At 43.4% G+C, this 27,357-nt stretch overlaps 1 protein-coding gene and 1 long non-coding RNA gene across 2 annotated transcripts; one reads left to right on the top strand and one right to left on the bottom strand.

The window, feature by feature from the left end:
• Positions 1-8,723: 8,723 nt before the first annotated feature.
• l1cama (L1 cell adhesion molecule, paralog a) lies at positions 8,724-27,244 on the top strand. Its single transcript, XM_046057071.1, is given in 29 exon segments — positions 8,724-8,856; positions 9,970-9,984; positions 11,699-11,801; positions 12,285-12,487; positions 13,436-13,558; positions 13,966-14,136; positions 15,224-15,338; positions 15,663-15,847; positions 16,200-16,331; positions 16,420-16,566; positions 16,665-16,776; positions 17,133-17,293; positions 17,417-17,500; positions 17,503-17,575; positions 17,705-17,829; positions 17,997-18,098; positions 19,855-20,052; positions 20,141-20,211; positions 20,311-20,536; positions 20,661-20,776; positions 21,135-21,351; positions 21,639-21,761; positions 22,044-22,220; positions 22,326-22,439; positions 22,542-22,688; positions 23,112-23,243; positions 24,111-24,183; positions 24,357-24,368; positions 24,633-27,244. Coding segments are annotated over 29 exon segments (3,849 nt in total). The 5' UTR covers positions 8,724-8,726; the 3' UTR covers positions 24,895-27,244.
• Positions 17,909-22,473, bottom strand: LOC123975530. Its single transcript, XR_006826078.1, has 2 exons — positions 22,106-22,473; positions 17,909-18,068 (listed from the first exon to the last, which is right to left on the bottom strand). It is a non-coding gene; the product is annotated as an uncharacterized LOC123975530 (long non-coding RNA).
• Positions 27,245-27,357: the final 113 nt, after the last annotated feature.

Genomic DNA, 27,357 nt, shown 5'->3' with positions numbered 1-27,357 from the left:
AGCTGTTTAGAGGCATTACATCTCCTACCTCATCCCCAGAAGACCTTGTATTTGATTAGATGAGGAGCACTTAAGGGGAAGTGCTGCTTTTGCAACTTTTAACAAAGTTAATGGGATTGCCAAGATGCCAGAAAACTGGAAGCTGTCGTCTGACCTGGTTAATCATTTTGAAGATGCGAATCACCAGGTCCTGTGTGCTGTTTTGCAAAAGCTGCCTCTCCTCCACCTCTACTGTAGTTAATTAACTTGTGACACCTGATTGGTTGTGCTCATGTTCTTTCAGGAACTGTGTTGGTGTTAAAAATTCCTTTCTTGTGCATTTCTTTAAATACTGAAACGGTAAGTGGTTATAAGTTCTGTGCATGGGTGCAAACATGTCTGATGTATGTTTTTATTCATGGACTTTCTACAATTTATATGTATGGTTACTTCATGTCTCGACAAGCCCAGTATCAGGCTAGAAAAAACACGCACATAAAAGCTAGCCACTTTCCCACAGTTGTTGAGCCACTGGGGCCCTCCCATGCAAATGTGTGAGCAAAGCACTATGCGTGACCTTGCCCTGCCAGCAGCTCATTTCCCTGATGCGGTGGAAAAGACAGGATTACATCCAACCACAGGAGACCTTGACAAATATTTCTGGAAAAGTCTGAGCAATAAGCTAAGTCTGCAGGGAAGCTTAGAGCAAAAAAATTACCTTTTTGAAATATGAAAACAATGTACCTGTTGAAACAGCCTGAGTAACACAGACATTTCTTCAAAACAAAGACGTGTCACAATTTCACATTAGGCAAATTTGACATTTTTGTTATGTTTCTTCTGTAAGAATTTTTTTTTTCTTTCTCTGAGACATCTCAAACGTCAAACCTGTTGTGATGGAGGTCGTAGGTCACATATACACACTCCGCCCCTCTCCTCAGGGTGTGGCGTGCCAATTCTCCTTGTGGAGGCGGCCACGTGTCCGTACGTGTCACAAGAGCTCCTGGCAGCTGTGTCCTCCAGCGCTATATGGGCCACTTATCACCTGACCCGAGGGACCACTCCCTCCTCTTGCTTCTCCTCCTCCTCTCTGTCTGCCGAATGATTGACCGCACAGCCCCTTCTCGCACATCTTTACCTGCAACATCCAACACAGACCTGCCTCACCTGCCCTCTTTCTGACACATTCACATGGCACACATATGCTCCCATTCACACTCATCACGCTTGTCAGATAACCTTAGCATTACAGCCATCTCTTTGAGGCTCATACAGCTGTCTCTTCTGCTGCTTTATACTGTATGTATGCATGGCTGACTTGACTAACAATGTGACCTGTATGAAAAAAACACCATAAAGTGCTGTAAATGCTTATGTGTTATGCGCCCTTATATATATATATATATATATAAATATATATATATATATATATATATTTATATATATATATAAATATATATATATTTATATATATATCTATGCAATGGATGTTCAAGCGTCTGCTTCAGTGGCTGATTTCCCCCTGGTGCTGTTGCATACTGTTTGTGTTGTAGCTAGTTTGTCATCTCCAACAGTGTTAAGCTGCTGCCTCTGGTTTCACGGCTAACACATACTATACTGGTGTCAGCTTCTTTTTACTGGCCTGCCTGGCTCCAGTTAGATTCCCAAACGCTTCACTGGTACACACACATAAAATCTCCTTTTTACCCGTCTGGTGTCCCTCTAATTTTTCTCTCTAAGGGATGAATGGCTGCATACAAACATGTTTACTGAAGGATCTCCACTGAGCTTCACTTCCCAGACAGCATATGTCGTCACAAAGGTAGAGAGAGAGAGAAAAAAAAAGAAAGTGGCAGTGAAGGTCAAAATAAGGAGAAGCACAAGCGAGGCTGTTGGCTCCAGAGGAGCAGGAGAAAAGGGGAGAGGCTGACTCTGAGAGATAGCAGTGTCTGTAGGACGGAGCAGGAGACATAAAAGTAAGCAGGGAGGGGAAAGAGGAAAGGTCACTCCTAACAGCTCTTCCACGTAATTTCATAATGTCATGATTGCCCCTGTGTGCTCTAGCTAAACGCCATTAACCATCTACTGTATGGACACTAAACCTCTCTGCCATAAAAAGGCATCTTCATGAGCTGTATGCATTCCTGCTACACATAGAGTGCATAACAATGTGCCTATGGGGATCTGTAGTGTGCATGGGGGGCGTTTGGGTACGTATTGCATCTTATATCTTCTGCGTGACACTGAGGGTGTGTCCGTAATTACAGCGCTTTGTGCTGCAGGCGCCGAATCTGACTGATGCTGCTGCTAATGAAGCAAATGACGCCCACAAGGCAACAGTACAGCAGTGTAAAGGAAAGTTTATGCTTGAGTGTATGTATACATACAGAATACATGTTTCTCATTTAGTGTACAGATTTGTTTCCTTGTTGTTGTCTCTGTCTGTTGTTTTTTTTTTACAGTGAGACAGAACAGTCTGTTTTCTTTGCATATTGTATCTTACAGGTGAATTAAAAGGACATGGAAAAAGAGATTCAATATTGCAGCACTACTCACATGTTGTGCCAATTTAACTCCCATACAAAAGTCTACAGTCATGTCATTTTATCTTCCCGAACACACAAACCTACCATTCTGCTCCCTTCTGTTTTTCTTTTTGTTTATTGATACTAGATATCTCTCCTTCCTGTGACTTACTGGCTGACAGGCCAACCATAAGCAAATTACCTTATCAGATGTGGATTTAAGTGAGCAGCCGCTAACATGCTAGAAGCAGAGAGAGCTAGAGGCAGCACTCCATCTGCAGGACTGGCTCCATTAGCTGACAACAGAGAGATTAGCTGACCTGCTGACACACAGGCTGATCTTTACAGATAGACACAGCAGCACACACAGACTCACGTGTACACAAACACACACACACACACACACACACATCCAGGGAATTTGATACACTATTACATTAGGGTAACACCCCTGTTTTTGATCGTTACAGAGCTTTTACTGGTCAGTGATCCCATAACCAGATCGCTCTCTTTTCACATCTGTCATTTACACTCCACTTTTTAACCCCCTTATTTTTTTTTGTTCTTTCCAACCCACTTCTTTTCCTATTTGTTTTCACTTTCTATGAATTTTTCAGACTTTTTGTTGTCGACTTTGTTGTCAGCCCCCGCTTTGATCTCCCGCCGGTGTTGCCCTTCTTTCTCTCACTCAGTTTCTGCCCCCCCCCACCCCCCCTTCCATCCATCCACCTCATCTCTCTTTCTCCAACCCTCACGGATGTCTTAATGAGTCCACTCCCTTCTCTGTGAATTATTCACCACTTCTTTTATTCTACCATTCCCATTGTGTCTTAAGGGGAAAAACATAAATAAATAAATCACACCAGAGGTAGCTTCTTTTGCAGTCTTGGCAATAGGGATGACGAGGGAATCTTGTTCTTGTTTTAACCTTCGGTTGGATACATCTGTAAATGTTTTCACCTTATAAATCTTTGAGTAACTTAAAGACTTTCTGACAAGTCGGAGTGTTTTGTGTGTACACAAGTATGTGTAGATAGTATAGATGTGAAGACATCCAGTATTTGTACTTACTCATGACTGAATATGTATGTATGTGTGTGTGTGTGAGGGATGGCCTGTCCTGTGTGCGCCAGCAAATGAACGTGCGTACGTGCGTGCGCATATGTAAGTGATACTGCAAACCTGTTAGTGTCCATGTGTGTGAATAACTGAATTTGTATGTACAAGGGGGGATGCTGTGTGGAGACCCTGTTGTCATGGCAACCAGGATATAGAGCGAGCAAGAGAGAGTGGGCGGTTGCCCTCACGGCTCCTCTGACAACCTTTATTTTCTCCGGCTCTGCGTCACTCCAGTATTAACCCCTAACCCTTGACAGAACGATGGGGGTGGGGGGGTGGGGTTAGGTGGGGTCTTTGAAAAAGAAAACGAGGAAAATATGGCGTGCATTCTATCGCTGGATTTGACACTAGTGGGAGTAGCAACGCCCGAGCTTATGCTAATAGTGGGATTGATCAATGTGCTGTCTGTGTACCCTGATTTCAGATAAGCTGTAGCTTTGCAGCTTTTTTCTGCTGGTAAATTTCCATTTGAAGTTGACCATGGATCATCTGCCTTAAAACACGTGTTACTTGGTCTTTTAAACAAAGAGTACCGGCATGGGGGAGATATTGGTTTCCCTTTGTGCTTTGAAGCCCCTTTTCCATTAAAGTTGCAAATATTGAATTAGTCAGCTGTGTTGCCTATTGTCCAAGCCAAGAGTGCTACCGCAGCAGTTTATGAAACTGATGGAGAGAAAAGATTTTGAGTATAGAAAGAAGACAAAGAGAGGAGAGGAGAAGGGACCAGGAAATGTACTGTGAAAAGTGATCGGAGGGGAATTGAAGAAAGCTTTTAGTGTCAACTACCAAGGGGGCTGAGAGGGGGGAATAAGAAGACTGATAAAAAGGTGACAGGAAAATGGGCCCTTATCGTTCTTGGACGGTTCCTATTATAAGGCTCGGCTTCTAAGTAGAAACACTTTGAGAAAAATGTGAGAATGGCTTGTAAGAAATGCAATCTTCACTGCTGTGAATGATGAAAGACATGTCTATGTTGCAAGGAGAATTGTGGAGTTGAGTGGAAACAGGTAGCCAGTATTATTTCACATGATTTGTGGTATTTTTCTGCTGTAGCGACAAAGTGGGTCTGAGACTTGTCTCACTGCAACAGGCTCATGCATTAAGTATGACCCTGCCAGAGAGAGGAAGAGGGCGGCGGTGGAGGAGAGGCTCAGACAGCCACACCAAAGACACCAGGTATAGATGGACAGCGTCGGTCTGGGACCAAGCCGAATGTATGGCAAGGGTTGCGAATGAATTATGAATTTGGGTGAATTTAGGGCAAATTGTACCGACAGGAAGGGGATTTCTATGAATAATTCACTCTGTAGGAGGCCTGATCATCTACCCCCCACCAGCATCACCTTGTTTCTCAGACCTCTCCCCTCACTTTTACTATCTCTTGACCCTTATAATCGCTCACTGCCTTTCTCCTATAATGCCTATTAGTCCATTTGTCTTGGCGGGTACTCTCTTTGTTTATGTCTAAATCACTCCTGCTTCCCTCTGTTCCTCGATCTGTCGCTTTTCAGCCTGATGTTTCTTCAGACAGACGAACCCTGGGGGAAGAGTAGGGGGCAAAGGGGGGCATGTATTCATTTATTTTTCTCCCCCCTGCTTTCCGCCCTGCATCCACTCCCCCTACACATCTTCACAGCTGGAGATTCTTTAATATTTAAAAGCAAGGCATGACAGGACACCAGACCTGCACACATGTTTGAACAGCTCGCGCGCACACACACACACACGCGCCGCACACACAAATTCGGTAGCGCAGCACATCTGATCAAAGCACAGAGAGGCTTTCAGAATTGAGAATATTTGCATGATTCACTGTGTTGAGAGATAATACACAAGGCTGCATTAATCAATACAGCAGCTTCTCACACGGATACGTGAGGATATGAAGCAAACAGTAGATGTCTCTCATGTATATGTGGGTGGTTGGCATGATGGGTATCAGAATATGATTTGACTCTTGAGGTTTGATCTAAGAGAGCCTATTCGACACTGGAAAGTCCTTAGCAGCACCCAACATGTCTACTTAATCCTAATTACTACATTTTGCAGAGGAAGGAAGCATGCAATTTTCTATCTAATGGATGACAAGGGGGGTTTACGCCACAATGGTTTGCAGCAATTACATTCTACTAATGAAAGCAACACTAACAGCACAACACAAAATGTTTGGGTTATTTGTGTTTTTGTTAAGCAAAACGCCTCAAAGCAGGAATTCATAAATATTTGAAGACATTGCAAAATTGGCTCTATCAATTTGGCTGCTTTGATACGTGGCCTGTTGGTGGCAAATTTTCTGCATTCAGGCTTTCTTGTGGAAAAAAGAAATGGCCACGCCCTCAAATCTCAACACAGCGCTGCTCACTCTACAATCTCCCTGTGATTGAACATCTTCTGATGGTGCCTGTTGACATCCCAGCGGTGATAATAGTTTTTAAAAGCACTCAAACACTGTGATGGGTCATCTCAGCCCAGCTGCAAGCAGCCATCCCAGGCGTGACCTTTGACCCTGTCCAATGAAGCAGGTAACGGGGCTGAGATTGGATCGCTGACAGCTGCACAGCGGACACCCTGAAGAAGTGAAATCAGGCATCTGCTTCCATGTCAGTGTCTCTCACTCCTGCGATAATGGAGCGCCACGAGGACTCCATGCTGTACACACTTCCAGGTTGTCAGGCCACATCAGTCTGTGCTATCAACATGTTTGGGTGGCTTAGCCTCATTACATGGCAATCTCCCATGCCACCTCTCACTCCCTCTCTCTTTCTGTCTGTCTCAGCCTTTCTCTCTCTCACACAGTTCCTTCTTTGTACACCCCTCCCAACCCATTATAGTGTTCCCCTTTACTGCTCCTACTCAACCTGACTGGAATATTCTTCGGCAAGGTCTACCTCCTGACTGGAGCCCACTGGACCGTGCCCTTTTTGTCTGTCTGATTTCTTCTGTCAGACCACTGGAGGTGTGTGTGTCTGTCTGTCTGCCTTCCTTTCTGTTGGTCCATCCATGCATTACAAGTTTCTTTGTATGTGTGTGTTAGCCACGAGTGTGTCTCTGAGTGTGTGCGACTTGTGCACGTGCAGCACAATCCCTTGGTGAATTGTGACAAGCTACGGCGCACCACATTGTTAATCAGTGTCCTGCTTTGCTCCACTCGACTCTCCCTCATCGTTTCTTTTGAGGGGGCACTGATAGGCAAGCTCCCACCTTAGATCACATTAACACCAGTGCTAATACCCTGACCGGCTGCACTTCATTCATCTGCCTCTAATGGCATTTTGGAGAGGCCGGTTTAAGACCGGAACGCTGTAATTGGCCCCCTGTCTCCAGAGAACAACTACTAAAGCCGCTGATGGAAGGACAGGAAAAGAAATGAAGCACAAGAGGAACAAGAAGAAAGTGAACAAATGTTGTGCACTGATTGGAGGAGCTTGCACATGTGTGTATGTATGCAAGTGTATGGATAGGATTAGCGTCACAGCTGTCACCCTTTGTCATCCCTCATCCTCCCCTGCTTCCACATCCCTCCTCTTCTCCCATCACCTCTCACCCTCCCTCCTTCACTCTGCCTTTCTCCTCCCTCACCTCCACTCCTCCCTCTCCTCAGCTCTCCTCCTCAAACCCACTTTTCCTCTTTACCATCTATCTAAAGTCCTCCACCCACTTCACCCCTCCTTCCTCTCGCTCTCTGTGTGCTTGTTGTGCCATTCTTCTGACAAGGCAAGCACGATGGTGTAATGGCTCATTTAATCCTAATGCTGTTAGTTTAAACTGTGTTATTAAGGGCTCAGCCCTTATTTGATCTTTAATTTAATCTAATGTGGCTTTGTTGATGTAGACAAATCTCAAATTCCTGTTTTTAAGATATTGTTCAATAGGTGTTCTCTGAGTGACATGGAAATATCCACAGTAATTAACTGGCCAACCATTACCCACTAGATAAAAGAAAATCACCACTCTCCCTCCTCTTCTCACTCTCCACTCCTCTCCATCATCTTCATCTCCTCTCCTGTCTGACCTTCCCCCACTCACCAAGGTCACCCATCACTCCGCTGTGGCACTGCCAATAAACAGCAGCGTGCGGAGCCAACACTCTTTCCGTCAGGCTGCCATTACTGCAGAGCTGCCAAATAAGCAACCTCTCTCTATTATCGCCATTTTCTTTTGTCTCATATGTATGTCTTAATCATGGTGTGCTATAACAGTTCTTTGTGTGTGATACTGAGTAGTGTAAACAGTCAGCGGGCTGCGCCACGTGGTGCCGTGGGGGAGGACAGCCCGCATGTTGCGGTGAGGACCGGATCCAAGGGTACAGATGGAGAACGGATAGACTCCTAGCAGGGGTGGCTTGCCTCGCTCACCACGACTGATAGCATCTTTATCGCACGCTTATCACAGCACTATCACCCAAGCACACTACATACAGTTCAGTTCATGCAGTGCAGCCCAAACCAGTCGAATTATTAACTATTTGTTTGTCTGTCTTGCGGTTTATCTGATTTGACACTTCATCAATCTGCATTTGTCTGTCCACAGCCCATCTGGGAGCAAGGAGACTCTGTTCAGGTTCTTGTTCTGGTATTCTGTCCATCTGTCCTGCTGACTGGCCCTTCCATATGGGCCACTGGTCATGTAATTAACCAAATGGAGATTTTTTTTTGTTGTTGCAGGAACAGGTTCAGAGATAGGAACAGTTTTTTTTTCTTGTTGGGATGTGTACTGTTAAATCTTGATTGGTGGGTTGGTCTGTGTATAAGTCTGACCACATGGTGCAGGGTAATTTTTCTCCCATTCTGACACATGGCCCCTCTCTGCCCCTCCCTCTTGTCCTCCCCTCACCTCCCCCCTCTCTTTTATCTTTCACAGAGGAGACCAGCAGGAGGGCGTGGACCTGACTTTAAAAAAAAAGAGAGCAAAAACGAGAGAGGAGGGAAAAAAAAGAGAGAAGACAAGACCAAAGACTTAGGAGGCAAAGCCGAGGCCTCCTGGAAAAGGAAGCCTCCACACTTGCTCTGCACAAGTGTGTGTGTGTGTGGTGGAGGTTGCCCTCTGTGTGCATTTTACAGTACGTGTGTGTGAGCAGGTGGAACTTTGATGGGACAGTGAGCAATGCCTCACACGCAGCGACAGCAGGTTGGCAGTAGGGGGCAGTGCTCCTCCCGCCTCCTCCCCCTTCTCCTCCTCCTTCTCTCCCTTGCTGCCCAGCCCTGCCAAGCAGCCATAAACATACCCTCCAACTGTGAGTACAGATACCATATTGCACCATTCATAACAATGGTAGCTGAATGAGGTTCAAAGATCTATTTGTTGTGTTAATTACATTGTTGATTCATCAAAGCACACTAATAATGATCTTTCATCATGATTAATTAGTGCAAATGAGCAGAATGAACATGTGTTTCTCTTTCAGTAACCTCAGTATTCAGGGTTGGATTTGCACCATTTATGCTTGAAATACTACCCTGTCTGGGTTTTTTCTATGTTTCCACTCATCTATGCCTGTGGTGTGTCTAATTACTTTGTAATTGATCCCCTCATACTGCAATGATTAGTCCAACTATTGATCTGGTTTCCTTGGGCAAACCAGAATCTGATTGGGGAGTAATTTAATCAACAATTGAGTTATACAACAAAAAATCCAACAAGATTTTTTCTCACTCGCTCTCATTTCTTCCACCTCCTCAATGCAATATGTGGGCATTAGAAATACAGCTGAGCTTGTGGCCCTGCAGGGAAATTGATCTTCATCTCCTCTGCGGCTGCCAGCCTGTCCACAGAGCTCCAATGGAGAGAGAGAATATTGTTTCCACTGCTGCTTTTGTTGTTCACTCTTTATCTAAGACTACTTGCAATGAGTCACAAGTCCTTCACCACCCACACATTCTTCAAAAGTGTGTATAGAAGCACGTATACGCCCTAAATGTTGATGAAATGCAGTAAATCTCCCAATCTAATTCCCAAAGGGGCGAGCTGACACAGAGGTGAGAAGGCCGAGGATGATGAGAAGGAGGAAGAAGGAGCAGGTTAAAGATTGTAAAAGGTCAAGGTGTCCCCTGCCTTTCAATTAGCGAGCCTCTGGCATGTCAATGAGAGTCAAAGAGGCAGTGATCAGGATCAATAAAGGAGATGTGTTAGAATCTGTGTCAAGGAGGCAAAGGTTAAAAGTTATGCTTCATTACAGGAGGCATTACACTGCTTTATCGTCCGTTTATCATAATTGTTGTTCAATTATTGGTGAAACACTATCTATCTAGCTATCTCTTTTTCAGTCTCTCTTTCTCTTTCTTGTTTACTCTAACGAAAATGTTTCCCCCTCTTTGCCGTTTCTCTGGCTGCCACTGTGGACTAACAGACCACATGAGTGATCGTAAGTGCTATTTACTTTCCTGACGTCTATCTCTCTTAATGCAGGTTCTGGCGAGGCTTATTGTAAACACTTTCATTATGGCAGAGAGGTTAGCTTTCATCCAGCACACAGTAAAACGCGTTGCTCTGTGCTGCACAATAATGAATCTGGCATTAGTGTGCGTTTGCAGTGTTATGCTTGTGTGTGCGTCCGTGTTTATGCATCTGTTTCGGTGTGTGTGTTTTTGCCATGCGTGTTTGTATGTGAGGATGTGTGTGTGTTGTAAGGTGAGCCAGTTTCTGTGTGCCTTTTTTTCTCTTATGTGGGTGTGTGTTTAGCCTAACTGGCTCCCAATTGGTGAGATCCCTGTAGGGCTAGGGAGGAGAAGGTGTGAGGAGCTGCTGTCTGTAAGGAGGCAGCAGGGATGTCAGATCAAAGACACGGGAAAATAAAGAGGAGTTAAAGCACTAAGCACCACCTCCTCTCCTCCTCCTCCTCTGCCAATAATGGAGCAGCGCCCGCAGTCCAAACTTCAATTTGATCAGCTGAGGAAATGGGCTTATTTCCTCTATCAGTGGGAATTCTTTCATTAAATTCCTTCACTCTCCCTATTGGTCTCTCTCTGAATCTCTGTGTTTCCCCACCGTGTTTGTTTTTTCCCTTTATCTCTGTCTCCCTTTGCTCTGTTTTTCTGTTGCTCTGCATGCGCTCTCTCTTTGCTGCACTCCATCTCCTCTGTCCACTCAGCTCTCCATCTCCACCACAGCACCCCCCCCCCCCCCCCACCCCCCATGTCCTCCTTTACCCATTTACCTGCATAATGTAAATTCATCCCAGGCTCTGTCTCTTTCCCTTTAAGTCAAATTAAAGGCAAATTAAAGGCTTGACCGACAAGAATCGCGCCGTGACCTCTATTCCTCTACAAGCAACCTATGTGTGTAGTTACTGAAGCTATGTGGAGAAAAAGATTTAAATTTCTGTCTGTAAGTATTGAAAAGCAGCACATAAAAACACGACATGGGCCATAAACCATGTGGGAGAATCAAATATGCTGGTTCAATACAGTAGTCACACCAAACCCCAGCATGTTGGTTTTTATGAGTCTGTTATCGAGGCTCCGCTTTATGGCTGTTGCTTTATGGCTGTTATGGACAGTGGTGACAGAGAAAGAGAAACCTCTTCTGGCGGTCATTACTTTTTTCCCTCGAAATCCCTGCTTCATTTCCCCACACACCCTTTCCCTCCCTCTCCCTGACTCTCGGCCTCACAGGGAGCACTGTGTGTGCATATATCTCTTTTACATTAACTCTTCCTCTTACATTTTGCTATATCAATATCCTCTCATCTCAACCCATTTTCACTGCCTGCTCTGTTACGCTCACTATTTTCCTCGGCCTACATTTCATCTCTTCCTCTGAGGAGTCTTTTTAAGTGCTATTGACTGAATATACTTATCGGCAGCTGTTAAGCTATGAAAATGAGTGGTATCTCTGGTTATTCTGTGCACTTTGCTAAGCCGTTACCAATAACCATAGAGATGTGTGTGTTGTGATAGGCTGATATATGTGTGTATGTCATAGCTGGAGTTATTACAGCAGCATGCAGAATGAAAGGAGGTCATGTGAAGACGAGTGTGGTTCTGTCTATTTAAGCCATATAGGTGGGTAAAAGCACATGCACGCCTGCTATATAACTGATATTGTGACAGCACTGTCTCTGTTTTTGTTCCTTGCAGTCAAGAGGCCTCCAGTGATCACCACGCAGCCGGAGTCTGTCACCGTCTTTAGTGTTGAAGACCTCGTCATGAGCTGTGAAGCTTCCGGCAACCCTTCGCCCATGTTAGTCAGCAGACGCACACACATCCACAAAAACACATAAAGTCTAAAGATGCTATATTAGTCATGGAGAGGTCTAGCCACTGGTTATCTTTTTAGACAACTGAGAACAGTGACCTTCCCTCTCCTTGTTCAGCTGACATTTACGTATTAGTATTACATGAGAGCACAGCTTCTCCCAGTCAGATTTCTCATTTCAACAAGGGATAAATGTCATTAAGCCCTCAAGCAATCTTTTCAGAGTGTCTTAGCTGCTCTGAAGTGGAAAACTGCTCCAATTGCCAAGGAAAAGATGAATATCGCAATTACACAGCACATGCTCATGAGTCTCATCGGGGGCATCTCATGTAAATTTTTGCAGAACATTCATGTGACATATAAGGACATCTTGTGTGAATAAAAACAAGTGCTTTTTCAAAGGCATTGAAATGATTTTTTGACTTTCATATTTGACTGAACAACGAATTATCTTGTTCTTTGCTAAAGTTTCCGATGGACAAAGAACGGAGAGGAGTTTGACCCGGGCAGTGACCCAGAGCTGAAGGTTACTGAGCGCTTTGGCTCATCCGCGTTCTACACACTCAGTAATACTATGGACACCCTGAAGCAGTACCAAGGCAAATACGTCTGCTACGCATCCAACGAGCTGGGGACAGCCGTCTCTAACGAGGCCATACTCAACACTGATGGTAAGAAAACGCTGATGACAGATAAATCCTGAAGCTACCTGTTATTGAGACAGAGTCAATACATCGTGACAGCTGATCATTTAAATATTCAAATTCCTTCATGCTCAGTGAGTGTTTGCTGATTTAAAATCATTTGGCTTTAGCCTTGAGAGATGAATCTCAGTTATATAATCAAACGTCCTCTGATTTGTTTCCAGACAAACCGCATCACATCAGAGGAGCTACATGTCTTTTGTAGATGTCATTTTCAGTGTTAGTGCTCCTGTAAATGCCTCCAGAATCCAGATTAGAAGTGAGCTGTGTTGTTGTTGTTGGTTTTATCATCAATAACAGAGCAATTTACATAGCTGTGAACGGTGCCAGCGTATAAACCTTTACCTTACCCTGCTTTATAGAGAGCTCATTTGTCAACAGATGAAAGCTCACACCGTGTGCTCCCAGTACCGCCATCCAGAACATAATTACATGCAATAACATGATAATCAGCATATAGTCACTTACACACAAGTGCACACACACACACACACACACACACACACACACACACAGATGGGCCCGCGGGCAAAAGTAAAGAGCACCTCTGTATATCCATCCACCTGTGTGACTGGCTCTCTCCTGGGCTAACTCCTTCCTTTACAGTTTCCCTGACAACGGTTTCCCCAGAAACGCTCTTGAGTTGATGTCATGTGAAGCGCTCCTCAGTAGCTCCTGTGGGGTTATCAACAATGAGCAAAGGGGAGGAGGGAGAGCAAACACATATGACTCACAAATCACATCACTCTACTTCTGCAAGACAAAAGACGACCCGGCGCCTTCTCAGAACACACAAATCCTTAAAGTTCCTCCAGTGGGGAATTACACAGTAAATGTGTGGACAGGTGGTTATGTACATGTGTGCATCTATGCAGACTAACAGGTGTGTGCTTTTCCTCAATTGCCTCCCTTTAGCCCCCCCCTCCCAGCAGAAAGAAAAAAAGGTTAATGTGAAGGCTGAAGAGGGTAACAGTATGGTTCTGAAGTGTAACCCCCCGCAGAGCTCTATGGAGCCTATCATTCACTGGATGGATTGGCGTGAGTACATTACTTTTCCATTTTGCCTCCCATTACATCTTTTCTGTCTCCTCAATAAATCTGCCACGTAGACTATCTATCCACCCTTTTGTTGTCCACTTTTATCTCATCATAGAGAGATAGGTGATTATTTCTTTCTGAAACAATGCAACCTTTTTTCTTTCTCAATGCCCAGAATATTCTTTTGTGCATTTTCTATCCCTGGATGTTTTTTAAAAAAAATGTCTAGGCTATTCTTAATCTTATTCTCCGACATCTCTTTGCATTCATTTTTCTATTTCCTCTCACTATTTTATTCTGCTGTTAAGCTTCTCTGTCTCTCTCCCTTGTTCCTCATTTTTTATACTGCCTTTATCTGTTATCATTTTCCATTCTCTTTCTCATTTCCTCTCTCCCCCTCTCTACAGGTCTACACCATATCCAGCTAAGTGATCGGGTGGTCGTGGGAAAGGATGGTAACCTATACTTTGCCCATTTGACAACTGAGGACAGCAGGAATGACTACACCTGCAATGTCCAGTACCTGACAACACGCACCATTCTGGCAAAGGAACCCATCACTCTGACTGTCAACCCCTGTGAGTTTTATTCTGGATCAACTAATCTAAACTGATCTGACCTGAACTGAATCCCAGAAATCCATCTTTAGGCTAAGACTGCTTTTGACTCTATGATGGTGCAAGATGAGGCTATTACCAAAGTTATTACCAGTCATTCTGAGGGGAATATATATAGCAAATTTCATAGCAATTCATCACATAGCTGTTGAAACATTTCTCTCAAAGCTACAAATGTCAAACTTATGGTGGCGCTAGAAGAAAAGTCAGAGGATCACGATATTCATTAAGATTAATTGTCTGGGAACCAGTGATGTTTGTACCATATTTCATGATAATACATCCAAAAGTTGTTATATACATATACATATTTCAGTCTGAACCAAAGCAGAAGATAGACCAACATTGCCATCCCTGGAGCCATGATGCCAGCATATGAGTTTTGTAATGTGGGTCAAACGAACCTATAAGATCAAGTTTACACTGTCCTTAAGACCTGCATTTTGTTTTGTAAAGTATATTAATTTTGAAAGATAGCCAGAATGGATTTACAGTAACATTGCTTAAAATGAGAGAAAGAGAAAAATACTGTATAGGTCTGGATATCAAATTGGCACATGCACTGTGATAAATAGTCAGCACGACAATGTGTTGATAACCACTGAGACCCCATAGTTAAACTAAAGTCAACTCACCATCATGTCGTGGCATGTTGTGCTGACCAAAGCAGTACCGTATGCAGTAGATTGTCCCAGAGTCAGCAGGGGGGACATCACATCCTCAGCCCAGTGGTAATGAGATGCAGCTCACACTGAGATGTGGCTGCCAGCATCTGTGGCCCAACTAGAGGTCAGAAAGATGAGCACATGTTAACATGAGACCTCTGTGTGTGTGTGTGTAAAATGTGTATGATGATGTGGTGTTAGAAAGTCTTCTCCACACGATTCCACACACTGCCTCTGTGTGTGTGTGTGTGTGTGTGTGTGTGTGTGTGTGTGTGTGTGTCAAAGCCCCTAAAGTGGCTGCTGTATCAGCAGCACTGAATTTGAAAATTACCCATACATATGTATGAATCTTTGTCTTTGTGTTTCCACCCCTCTTTCTCCAGCCAACTCTGTACTGCGGAACAGGAGGCCCCACATGATGAGACCTTCTGGAAGCCACAGCACTTACCATGCCCTCAAGGGCCAGATCTTGGAGCTTGAGTGCATCGTCCAAGGCCTGTGAGTATCTGTGTGCGTGCATGTGTGTTTCTATCCCCATCAATCAGAAAACGTGACCCGCTCCTGTTAATCAATCTTACCTGCATCTCATCCATCTCTCTCCCCTCCTCCTACCTCCCTACGCTCTTTTCATTCCTTTATGTGTCTTTCGCCAACTCTGCTTCTTGCTGCCTTCTCATTTTCATGTGTTTCTTCTCTTTTCACCGTGCATGTCTCTTTCTCTCCCTGCCTGCCTTCTTCATTTTATATCCATGTTCACCTCACTTTTACTTTCTTGCATCCCTCCATCTACATCCTTCTGATTCCCTCTCTCCTCCTCCTCAGTCCAACTCCCAAAGTGTCGTGGCTGAGGAAGGACGGCGAGCTGTCTGAATCTCGGACCTCTAAAGATCTCTTCGACCGCCGCCTGCGCTTCACTGATATCAGTGAGAGCGACGGTGGCGAGTACCAGTGTATAGCTGAGAACTCCCAAGGGAAGATCGCACACACTTACACTGTGACTGTGGAAGGTACGTCACACACACTCATGCACATATATATGCTATGTTGCACGTGCAATTAGAATGATTTGAGCATGGACTGTGATTTTACAATGTAATGGTAACTACAATAATCCAGATTCCCTGTTGATCACATTACTGAATCTTGTATTCATGAAGTTTAGTGCAAGCTACATAACACAATTACCAACTAATGTCACCAGTGAGGGAATTCTTTACCTTTGTTCTTGATGAAGGTTCAAAAAGTACTAAGTAGGATTGCACTTGACAGATTGCATCAGTACTGTCTTGTGTAAAGGTTTGAATGTAATGTTTTGCTTGTACTGTACTGTAGGTAATCAATATATTCTGTCCTTTGTAGCGGCTCCCTACTGGACCAAGAAGCCAGTCAGTCAGTTATATGCCCGAGGTGAGACTGTCAGACTAGACTGCCAGGCAGACGGCATCCCCGCTCCAACTATCAGTTGGACCATCAACGGGACCCCCCTCTCAGGTCAGTGCATAGACTCACCAGCAAATGCATATCACAACACACAATCTCGAATGCTGTGCGTGTGCTGACTGTGTGTGTTTTTAAACAGCAACCGACAAGGACTCCAGACGCACTCTAACTGCAAGCGGATCTGTAATCTTAGAGGATGTCAACTTTGGAGACACTGCCATCTATCAGTGTCGGGCCTCCAACAAGCATGGAACCATCCTCACCAACACCAACGTCTATGTCATTGGTGAATGTCTGCTTTGTACATGTCACTTATTTAACAGAGTATTGTGCGTGTATGTCTGTGTGTTTCTCATTTCTCTTTGTGTGTGTGTGTTGTTGCAGAGCTGTCTCCCCAGATCCTCACTGAGGATGGGAATACATACACATTTACAGAGGGCATGAAAGCTGTGCTGCAATGTGAGACCTTTGGCTCTCCTAAACCTAAAGTCATATGGTGAGGCACTTAACCACCTTATTCTATTCTATTGTGTTCGTTTGCATTGCATTTTATTGTTTATTTTAGTGTGTTGTCTGGCAGATTTTTACATTAACACATTGCACAGAGGTGATATTGTTGCGTAGGTAGCTCTTTAATGCATAAATTAAGAGCAAATGCTGTTACATCTGGGCTGTAGCTATGAATTTTGTCAGCGTGGCAGGTATCCAACAAGGGTTTGTTATAATAGGCAAAGTGGTAATTGAACTGGTGAATTCATCAGCCCCTGCAGTAACTGAAAAGGTTTATTTCTTACTCTGCTTGCCAAGTTTCTAATTTGTGTTTTTGCAAATATGCGTGTGCCTCTTGTCCAGGGAAAGCGGCAGCAGCTCTTCCCTTCTGGCAGATCCCAGAGTCAACCTTCTCACCAACGGGGGGCTTGAGATCTCTAATGTCACCCATGACGACGAGGGCATCTACATCTGCTCTGTGCAGAACACCAACTTGTCTGTCAGTGCCGAGCTGGAAGTGCTCAGTGAGTGAGGCCCACACATGTGCACAAACACATACACACACACTGTGCCCCTTAGCAGCTGATGTTATTTGCTCGTCATGCAGCTTGTCTCAGCATTTTATGTTTCCTTACTTTCTCCTCCAGACAGGACAGTGATCCTGTCACCTCCCCAGGCTCTGAAGGTGCAGCCTGGAAACACAGCAACCTTCACATGTCAGGCTCTTGTGGACCTCAAACTGGCTCTCCACAAATTCAGTGGAGAAAGAACAATCAGAAGCTCTTTGAGTCCCCTAGTGACAAAAAGTAAGACTAAATTCTAAACATTAAAGAATTAACAATAACAAGCATAATGTTAGAAATTACTGACAGGATGACCATACAGTTAAAAGGAGGGGGAAGATGAGGATAATAATGATGACCATATTTCCCCAGATACACAGTTGAAGGACCAGACCTGATAATAGCTAATGTGGGACCACACGATGAGGGAGTGTACACCTGTCAGGTCATAACTGATCTGGACACGGCTGAAGTCAACAGCACCCTCACGTTATGTGGTAAGATCACTGGTCATAAACAGTATGATCATAAACCCGCAAGTGTCACAGGCTGAGAATACAACAGGTCTAGACAATATATACAAAATTGTTCAGTATTTTTTAATATTTTTCGGAACATGGGAGACATACAGTGGTTGTGGTAACAATATTGTTGTCCCCCTCAGATCGTCCAGATCCCCCTGTCCTCCTCCAGATCACCGATCCTAAGCACCGTGCGGTCACCCTCAGCTGGACTCCTGGAGATGACCACAACAGCCCCGTGCTAGGTTTAGTACAGAAAAACACATATATGCACACTTCCAAACATACACATCTGCACACATCTGTCCCGTTTGTCCTGTTTTTCTTGTTTAATGCTAAAACGGCTTTTCTATAGATGAGCTTCTTGAAGTTAGATAGGGATGCCCCTGCTCTGATGGCGTGTGGTAGCTCGTTCCACCATAGTGGTGTCACAGATGAGAATAGTCGGGACTGGGATTGCTTTGTGTGAAGGGATGGCAGAGCCAGGCGGCATTCGTTGGAGGAGCGTAACTCAAATAACTCTGACAAGTTTTGGATTTTGAACTCAACTGTATGAGTTTTAGAAAGTTAAACTTGTATTAATTCATTGTGTTGACTATTTGAGACTTTTGTCATGTTGATTGAACTTACATATGTAAGTTATCAGCTGAAAAAAAAATGCGAGAGTGCGAGGATTGGAGCAAGAGAAAAAAAATGCCTAGGTCTTTTGAGTTTGAGAAAGACATATGCATAATCAACTAATTATTAGGGTTAAGCGAGTACTCGGTTGAAACGAATATCCGATACAGATACTTTTTATGAGTATCATCAGAGTAAAATGTGTCAGTATCTGTTTGGTTATAAATTATAAATATAAGAACTTTAAAAAAACAAATCTATTTTTTTTAAATTACTACTGTGATCAAAAACATTGCTCTGAAGCCAAATTCTGAGGCTGTTCTGTAAATAGTTAATAAATATAGCAAGTTCTGATACCAAATTCAGGCTTAAATAACTTCCATTTAGTCCCACCCACTTCTAGATTAAGCCCCACCCATTCTGAGCACGGATGAAGAAAATTTATTTAACAGATAGAGATAGTGGTGTTCTTGCTCATCCCTATTAATTATACACTGCAGATAAGTCATATATCTATACACATCTCAGGTAAACTAGACTAGTGCCACCGGTGGAAAGGGTTCCTGACAACGGCCTTAAGGCCCTTTCAGAAAGCGTGTGATATCTGCTGCTATTTTGATCTTCAAGGCCCATAACTGGAACACTGTATTTATATCAACTTTATGGAGTTGAAACAAAGGCAATCTTCAAGTTGAGTTAACTTGCATTTCCAAGGCAGCAGGTGAACTTGCATTTTCAAGTTAAACTAACTTGAAATGTCTTATATTTAGTAATCTGAACTTAAAAATGTGGGTTGAAAGGGTGTAGAATTGTATGTTTGTTTGACAAGAGAAAGCAAGTTTCCTTGAATCGACAATGTAATATAGATTGTTGTTTTAACTCACAGTATTAAGTTCAAACAATAAATGATTATTAATTAACCAAATTGTATACTGTAACATCATGAGTTGAAACAAAGCTTTTCCTAAAGTTGAGTATACTCACATTTTTAAGGCAGCAATTGAACTTAAGTTTTTAAGTTGAACCTTGATAATTTTTTCAGCGTAATTTATTCTGCTGTGCTGCTGACTTTCTCACTAGTGCCACTAAGTGAGGTTATGCACTGACACAGCCAAACACAAAGCCAAACACAAAACTTTTCTTCTTGTCTTTAATACTCAGAACAACAACCAATATCATTTATCTCCCTCTGGCAACATGAAAGGCTGCTCTGTTTTCATTACTTGGACAGGATTATTATTTGACCTGCAGCATCAGTAAGCTCAAAGTGTCTCAGTAAGACTTTATCGCCAATGAGTGTTTATTTATGTTGCTATTGCTTCCGTATTGTATACTGCCTGTCTTTTTCCAGCCATCATTGACTCCTTCCTTCTCTCTCTGCAGAGTATGTTGTTGAGTTTGAGGACCAAGGTGCAAAAGAGATGGGTTGGGAAGTGCTGAAGAGAGTAAGAGGAAACAAGGAGCGTGCTAGCCTCCCTCTGTGGCCCTACATGTCCTACCGTTTCCGGGTCACTGCCATCAATGATGTGGGCAAGAGCCATGCCAGCAAGCCATCTGAAATCCACAACACACCTGCTGAAGGTTAGAGCCAGTGTTTTATAACCACAAGTTTTCATTCTCAAAGTGAACCTCCAACGACACTAGACACTAGTTTTTTTTCCAATCACAGCTCCTGACAATAACCCTGAAGATGTTAGGAGTGAGTCCACAGACCCAGACACTCTGGTCATCGCCTGGAAGGTACATCTGTTACCTGAATGTACAATTATCTGAAGGAGCATCACAAAATGTTTAATATGGGTTTGTGCCTTATTTGTCGCTGTTTTCCCGTTACTGCAGGAAATGGACAAACGTAACTTCAATGGACCTGACTTTAAGTACCGGGTGCTGTGGAGGCGAGTGGTGGGCAGCGGGCCCAACTGGCACACCAACTACACAACCACACCACAATTCACGATCAATGACGTCGGCAACTTTTCTGCCTTTGAGATCAAAGTTCAGGCTGTCAATGAGAAAGGGGAGGGACCTGAGCCAGACCCTGTTATTGGCTACTCAGGAGAAGATGGTAAAAAAAAACCTTAAACAGTTGCTAATCAGTTTCTCCATCAGTACCCTTTTCTTTTACTGGGAATATTTCTGCTTGGTATCGTTTCTCATGTATCACTCTCCTGTCTGTCATTGTCTCTCAGTTCCATTAGAGGCTCCAATGAATGTGGGTGTTGTGCTAATAAACAGCACTACCATCAGAGTGATCTGGGCAGCAGTAGACAGAGAGACGGTCAGAGGGCACCTTCTGGGATACAAGGTACTGATCCTGTATCTCCTCTGTTATTTGGCCTAACATAGTCAGCCCCTGTCCTCATGAATAATACATACTTTGCGTTTACAGCAGAGGCGGCCAGATCTTAGCTTGGCAAGGGCCTCAGATTTCTCTTTAGCTTCAAGGTTGTGAAGAATAGACACCATTAAAATGTATCACACTTGAGTCTCACTGGTTCTCTTTCTCTCTTTTGGGTCTTTGTTGCATGTTCCATTCAACACCCAAGCTATACTTTATCCTTTGCAACTGCTTTTAGAAATTCTGTTAATATTTCAAACATCACCCAGAAACTAACCCATGATTTCCTCTTTCATCATTTCTCTGACTGATTTTGTGGCTCCAGATCTACTTGACCAGAACCGGCTCCAGGGGCCACCACCGACGCCGTAGGGCCAGGGAGCCAGAAACCACTGTGGTGGTGGAGACCGGGGCCAACGAGGAGAAGAAGGTGATCAGTGATCTAAGGCCGTACTCCCACTATGACCTGGCCGTCACTGTATTCAACAGCAAGGGAGAGGGACCCCCATCCGAGACGCTACCCTTCAAGACCAATGAGGGAGGTGAGAAATGGGGGGAGGTGATAGATAAAGGTGTGAAGAGGTTTAATTACAGACAGGGAGAGACAAAGATGGAGCAAGATGGGAGGAAGGGAGGGATGGATAGCAGTTTACAACAGAGGGAATGACAATGAAGGGCAGTGAAAAGAAGGAGGGTGAAATTGATGCAGAGATAGATATTATTGAGCAGCCAGGTGTTGGGGGAATATAGGTGACAGAAGATCAAAATAGTATAATAATTCCTTTTAAGCGTGGCACATTTTAATCAGGCCTGTTTATGTTGCTGCTAGTTCCTGGTCCTCCCACATCCCTGACACTCGACAGCCCCTCAGAGACAGAAATGACCCTCCACTGGACAGCTCCTGGACAGCCCAATGGAGTCCTGATTGGATATCTACTGCAGTACCAACAGAGTGAGCGTCGTTTAAACCCTTATCCCACAAATTAACATAACATCGGGTACTTAAATCCATTTGTTTAATAAGGTCTTCTGTGCTGCACCAAATGCATCAGTGTGAATAACACCGCACTATACATTTCCAGATAAATCAATAACGCCAGAAAAATGTCAAAAGCATAGCCTCCTAATGATGCTCATCCCTCAGTCACATGTCAACCAGAACAATGTGTCGCCCATAATGATGTGTGGAAGATCAAGAAGTGATTGAATGTTTTTTATGCTGTGCTGCGGTCAGTTGTGGAGAGTGATGACAGCCCCATGCAGGTAGAGAAAATCGACGACCCCACGGTCACTCACCTCACCCTGAAGGGCCTGGACCGTCACAGCCACTACCGCTTCTACTTAAGGGGGCGCACTGCTGCAGGGGACGGAGAGGCCATCATGAGGGAGGGTGCCACCACGCTGGATGGAGGTACAAAGGCGATTCACCGCGTTCTTCCTCATCACAGATCAGACGCATAGAGGACCAGAAAGTACTAAACTCAGAATTTGATTTCTCTGTCCAAATGTCTTGCAGCACCTCCTGCCAACATCAGCCTGTCTGTGGGGGAAAACTCAGTTAACCTAAGCTGGGTGCCCAAGAAGAGACACAGGAATGTTAGCTTTCAGATCCACTACCTCAAAAAAAATGGTAATAATTTCACCTTTTTAAAACAATTAGTCCATCTTGGGAGTAGACTCACAGTTCTAAATGAGGAAAAATGAACTCAAGGTTCATGTCATGTCTCTGCAGATGGCAGTAAATGGAAGACGGAGAAAGTGAACTCCTCTCAGTCTTTCTACGAGCTCCAGGGCCTGACTCCTGGCTCTCATTATCGTCTACGCTTCACCTACAGCAACACCACCTTCAGGGAGACTGACATCGAGACAGAAGGAACAGGTGCTGTGAGCGTTCTGCCTTCACTCATCCTTTTTCCTTTCATCTTCTCTGCTCTCTCCTCTGGGCTTCCCACATCTAAATATAAAGCCTGATCCTACAGAGAGTGTCTTGCAGTTCCCTCCACTGCCTGTGAAGTGCTTTCAAAGACTTATGTAAAAAGAGAGCTTGGTTAGCCATATGAAATGATCCATTACTCGTGTTTGTTTGGCGTATTGTGCTGTATTCTTTTGTTCCCAAGTGAAATGCCACCCTGTCAGGATGCATAATGCTCTGTCTGCTTTGCTCTAGATTCAGCTCCCTATTTTATCTTGTTTCTCCCACCATTTTCATCACTTCCACTCCTGTTGTACTTTCATCCTGTTTCCCCATTACAAAGAACTTACTCTCTCTTCTATCCACCTCCTTCTTCTTTTCCCTCTGAAGGAGTGACGGAGATGCAACCAAGCTTTGCAACACAGGGCTGGTTCATCGGTCTTGTGAGCGCCATCGTGCTGCTGCTGCTGATATTGCTCATCCTCTGCTTCATCAAGAGGAGTAAAGGGGGGAAGTATTCAGGCAAGTGAAGCTCCACCATGATGAGTGCATTCATCATTAGATGTTGTAGATTACATGTTGAACTGTTTGGTGGAATACAAAATAGTTGAGGCCTTGAGCAACAGTTTTTGAAGACTTTACTATATTCTTTCCATCTTTTAAGTGTTTAAGAACAATACAGTGTTAGACAGCTGCTGTGTCACTCTCTGCACAGGCATTGTTGATCACTGGACAGTCTGGAGCCATAAAGCTGTCTGATAATGAAAATGACACTGCAGTTGAAACATAAGGCCAGCAGATGCAGGAATGCACCACAGTTAACAAGATTATTCTCACTGGAGAGAAGCAGAATAAGACTGCACCATGTCTTCACTTCAAACATGTAGTGAAACATACCTCTAAGCCTGCTATTCCTCACTGTGATAGCAAGGAAGAGGCTCTGCCCTTCACAATCACAAACCACTAGAGTAACTGTAACCTGCAGGCCAATGTGTGACTGGTCAAAGAAAAGCACCAGCTTTTCATCCGTCTCCACACAAGGGAGAAACAAGAGGCTGGCTCCTTTTAAGGCAGACTTAATTGTTTGTGCTAAAAGCAAGGATTAACTGAATAATAAATCCGACCGTTCTAAATAATTAATTATTTCAATTGTTTTGAATCAACACCAATAGTCATAGTGGTAGTTATTAGGCTGAAATTCAGTAAAAAAACACAAATATAAACAGATTCTGTCTAAATCTTTTTGCTCCATCTACACAAACTTCTTTTTTTCACTTGCTGTTATCTTGCTGTGTGACAGAATGTCATTATCGATGTCTGAGACACTGGCTTAGAGAGAAACATGGTTGAGATCTTACTGATAATGAAATCCAATAATCTCCTTTTCAGTGAAAGATAAAGAAGAGGGTCCGATGGACTCTGAAGCACGGCCTATGAAGGATGAGACTTTTGGAGAGTACAGGTTTGTTTTCTGAATGCACATTATCTCTTTGATTGTTACATTATGTTTCTATGGATAATTTAAATTCTAACTCCTAACACAGGCCTGATTCCCTCAGCACTGTTTGTTTTTCCTAACCGTTTGTGTTCCCTTCATTGTCCCTCTTCTCCCTAATGCCTGCTCCTGCTATGCAGATCTCTAGAAAGGTATGCTTTGATGTGATTTGCTATCCCAAACCCACATATTTATTATTCCCTTCCAGCGCCTTTGTTATCTACTGACTTCCCTGTAACATTTGGTATAATCATAGTGTAATGTATTAAATAGGACCACAACAAACGATTACAATTATGACTTAAAAGACAATCGATAAATCAGCTTATCGCTGCAGTACTAGTATGATGTATTTTCTGCTTGCATGTTGGCATATGTCTTGCTTTTGACCTCTTCTGTGCTCGCACATACCATAGTGACCTTGAGGAGAAGCGCACGGCCAGCCAGCCGTCCCTGTGCGAGGAGAGCAAGCTGTGCAGCGAGGACAACCTGGACTTCAACGGCAGCAGTGCCATAACAATGGAGCTCAACATGGACGAGTCTCTGGCCAGCCAGTTCAGCCGGCCCAGCGAGGGTCCAGAGGCGCTCCATGGCCTGCCAGACAACTCCCCGCTCAACCCCACCACTGTCTCCCCAGCCGCCAATGGCATGCCCAACTCAGTCACCATCCTCGATTAACTGCCACACATCCACCGGGGACCATCAGACCAAAACATGTCAACACATATGTGCCCATACGCTCATGTTCCCTACTGACTTGCTGATCTGTAGTTTGACGACTAATACACAATCAATATGTTGACTATTCAGATGCACCTGGCAGTCATCTGATCGACTGGACTATTTTGACCAAAGGAGTGTCCAAAGTAGTGGACAATGTGATACAAGCCTGACTGACCTGAAGATGTCCTTTGACCCTGCCCCTCACCCTACTTTATCTGTGTAGTTTACAACATACCTTAATGACTAACATTCATTTCACACCCCTTTTCTTTTAGTTTCTCTCCGCAGACAACTCTATAGAAAGATAAAGACAGAATGTTGTGCAGGTAGAAATATCAGAGGGATTGTAGGTATGGTCCTATAGAGATGCAGAGTAGTGCATTGAAAGGGAAGGGTGATGGTAGAGCATAGTGTGGGGAAACAGACAGCACATGCTGCTGTGAAAAGTCTTGAATCGTAGACATTTATCATGCCTTATATTATTTCGCACATGATTTTGTACGCCATTTTTTAAATGTATTTGAATTAAAAACATCCTCTTTTGTTATCTGCCATTACTGATTTATATCATCACTTTTTCATATTGTTTTCTACATTATTTATATGAAACCCATGACTTCTCTTTATTGACATAGTTCATAGATGCTTTCATTGAAACTAAGTGAAGCCAAGTTTCGTACTATAAGTAACATTGGATGCATAATGGGAACTTGCTGTGAAAATGCCGAGTAGCATCTGGTGTATATAGCTGCATCTACATCTATCTATTTAGCCATAATACAGTATTATAGATATGTACATGCTCCTTATAAGTTCCTGTGCCTGCTGGGTCTGCATAGAGCACCAGATTGATGTCATTACTCTCTCGCCTTCCCACCAGAAGTGTAATGTCATTATTGGAAATGATATTGTAATTTTTTTGTGTCGAGACCTATGTGTAGCTTTCTGTAACTGTCTTTGTCTCTTTCTACACTGTATTAAAAACATTGTTGTCTCTAATTAACAATCTTTTCATACCTGTCCATCTCATACTACGCATAACAGTTTGAGGAGCAGTATTTATGTATATTTACAGATCAGAGTGGAGTCTTGCGGGCAAACACTCTCAAGTTTAATTTTCAGACCCTCATCAATGCAAGTTGATATTGCAGACAGGCATAATGATTGCCAGTTGATGTATAATAAAGGCAAGCTGTTGGTATTTGCATCAAACTCAGAGAATGTATTCTTTTTAGCGCTGGGAAGACATTTTATTTACATGCTACTGAATAAAAAAATCAAAAGGTACTGGAGAAATAACAGTGGTTATGAGAAGCTTTTTTCCCCACCACAGAGTGTAAATACAACCCATAAAGATTGTTTTGATGAACCCAACCATGTTTGATATAAAAATGTGAAAAATGTGCAGGTTTGAAATCACTTAACTTAATTTTAAAATGTTGCAAGTTGTCATTTTATTTTTCTTTGTTGTACTATTGCTATGAATTCAAACTTTCAGTTTCTGACTAATGATTGCAGTGAGATTTGGCTGTTTTAGCAAAAATAGATCAAAGCTGAGGAAAAACATCAATAAAAAAGAATAGTAAAAAATCCACATTGTTCTGTAGATGTTTGCAAACATTTCAAAAATTTGTGTCATTTAGTGATAGTAGTAGTTAACATTACAATGAAAGCTAAGATTGTGTTTATGCCTATAACCATCCAGCAATGCATTGCAGCGCAGTGAATATCTGTGGAGTTATTGTCTGATGCAGTTATGAGTAGAAAGGGATGCAGCGAGACAGTTTGTGCATACCACGGGGAGTACCTATATGCAACATCGCTGACTCAGTTCTCCCAATTCAAATAAAAGCTTGACACTGGCCAAACGTCACCTGACAGTCCCTGAGGTAAAGTATATGGGATGTCTAAAAAGGCTAGTGGCAGTGAAAGAAGTGTGTGTAAGATCCCTGTTGTTGGTTATTCAGACACACTCAGGACAAATAAAGCTTTTAAAAAAATCTATTTTCATACAGGAGGGCAGAATGCAACAAAATATGCCAATATTCTAACTTGACTATCTGCTGCTAAACATCTGTGTTTGTCAGTGTTCGTGGCAAATGTTAGCTTTGAATGAGGAATGAGTGTACACACACAGATACTCACTCGACTGCCACTCACTCTTTGCTTTTCATGTGTCGAGGGGAAAGCTGAGGACACCGGCCTTTGCTTTTCCACTGTTGTCCCCCCCCCCCCCTTTTTTATAGTTAAAAGATAAAAAGCTATTAAAAAGTGAATTGGTTTGTTTAGAGAAGCTTCTTCAAAACTCAGACAAGCAGACAGATTTTAAACAAAAATGCCTGAGTGGGAGGGAGGGGAAGAGGAGAGGAAGCAGGTGTAGGGAGTGTGTGTCACTGCCAGCGACTAGATGTGCCTCTT

The sequence above is a fragment of the Micropterus dolomieu genome, linkage group LG08 (assembly GCF_021292245.1).
Source record: "Micropterus dolomieu isolate WLL.071019.BEF.003 ecotype Adirondacks linkage group LG08, ASM2129224v1, whole genome shotgun sequence".
In the NCBI taxonomy this organism is placed as follows: domain Eukaryota; kingdom Metazoa; phylum Chordata; class Actinopteri; order Centrarchiformes; family Centrarchidae; genus Micropterus; species Micropterus dolomieu.
The sequence above is the reverse complement of the archived record's forward strand: the minus strand, read 5'-3'. Positions and strand labels throughout refer to the sequence as shown.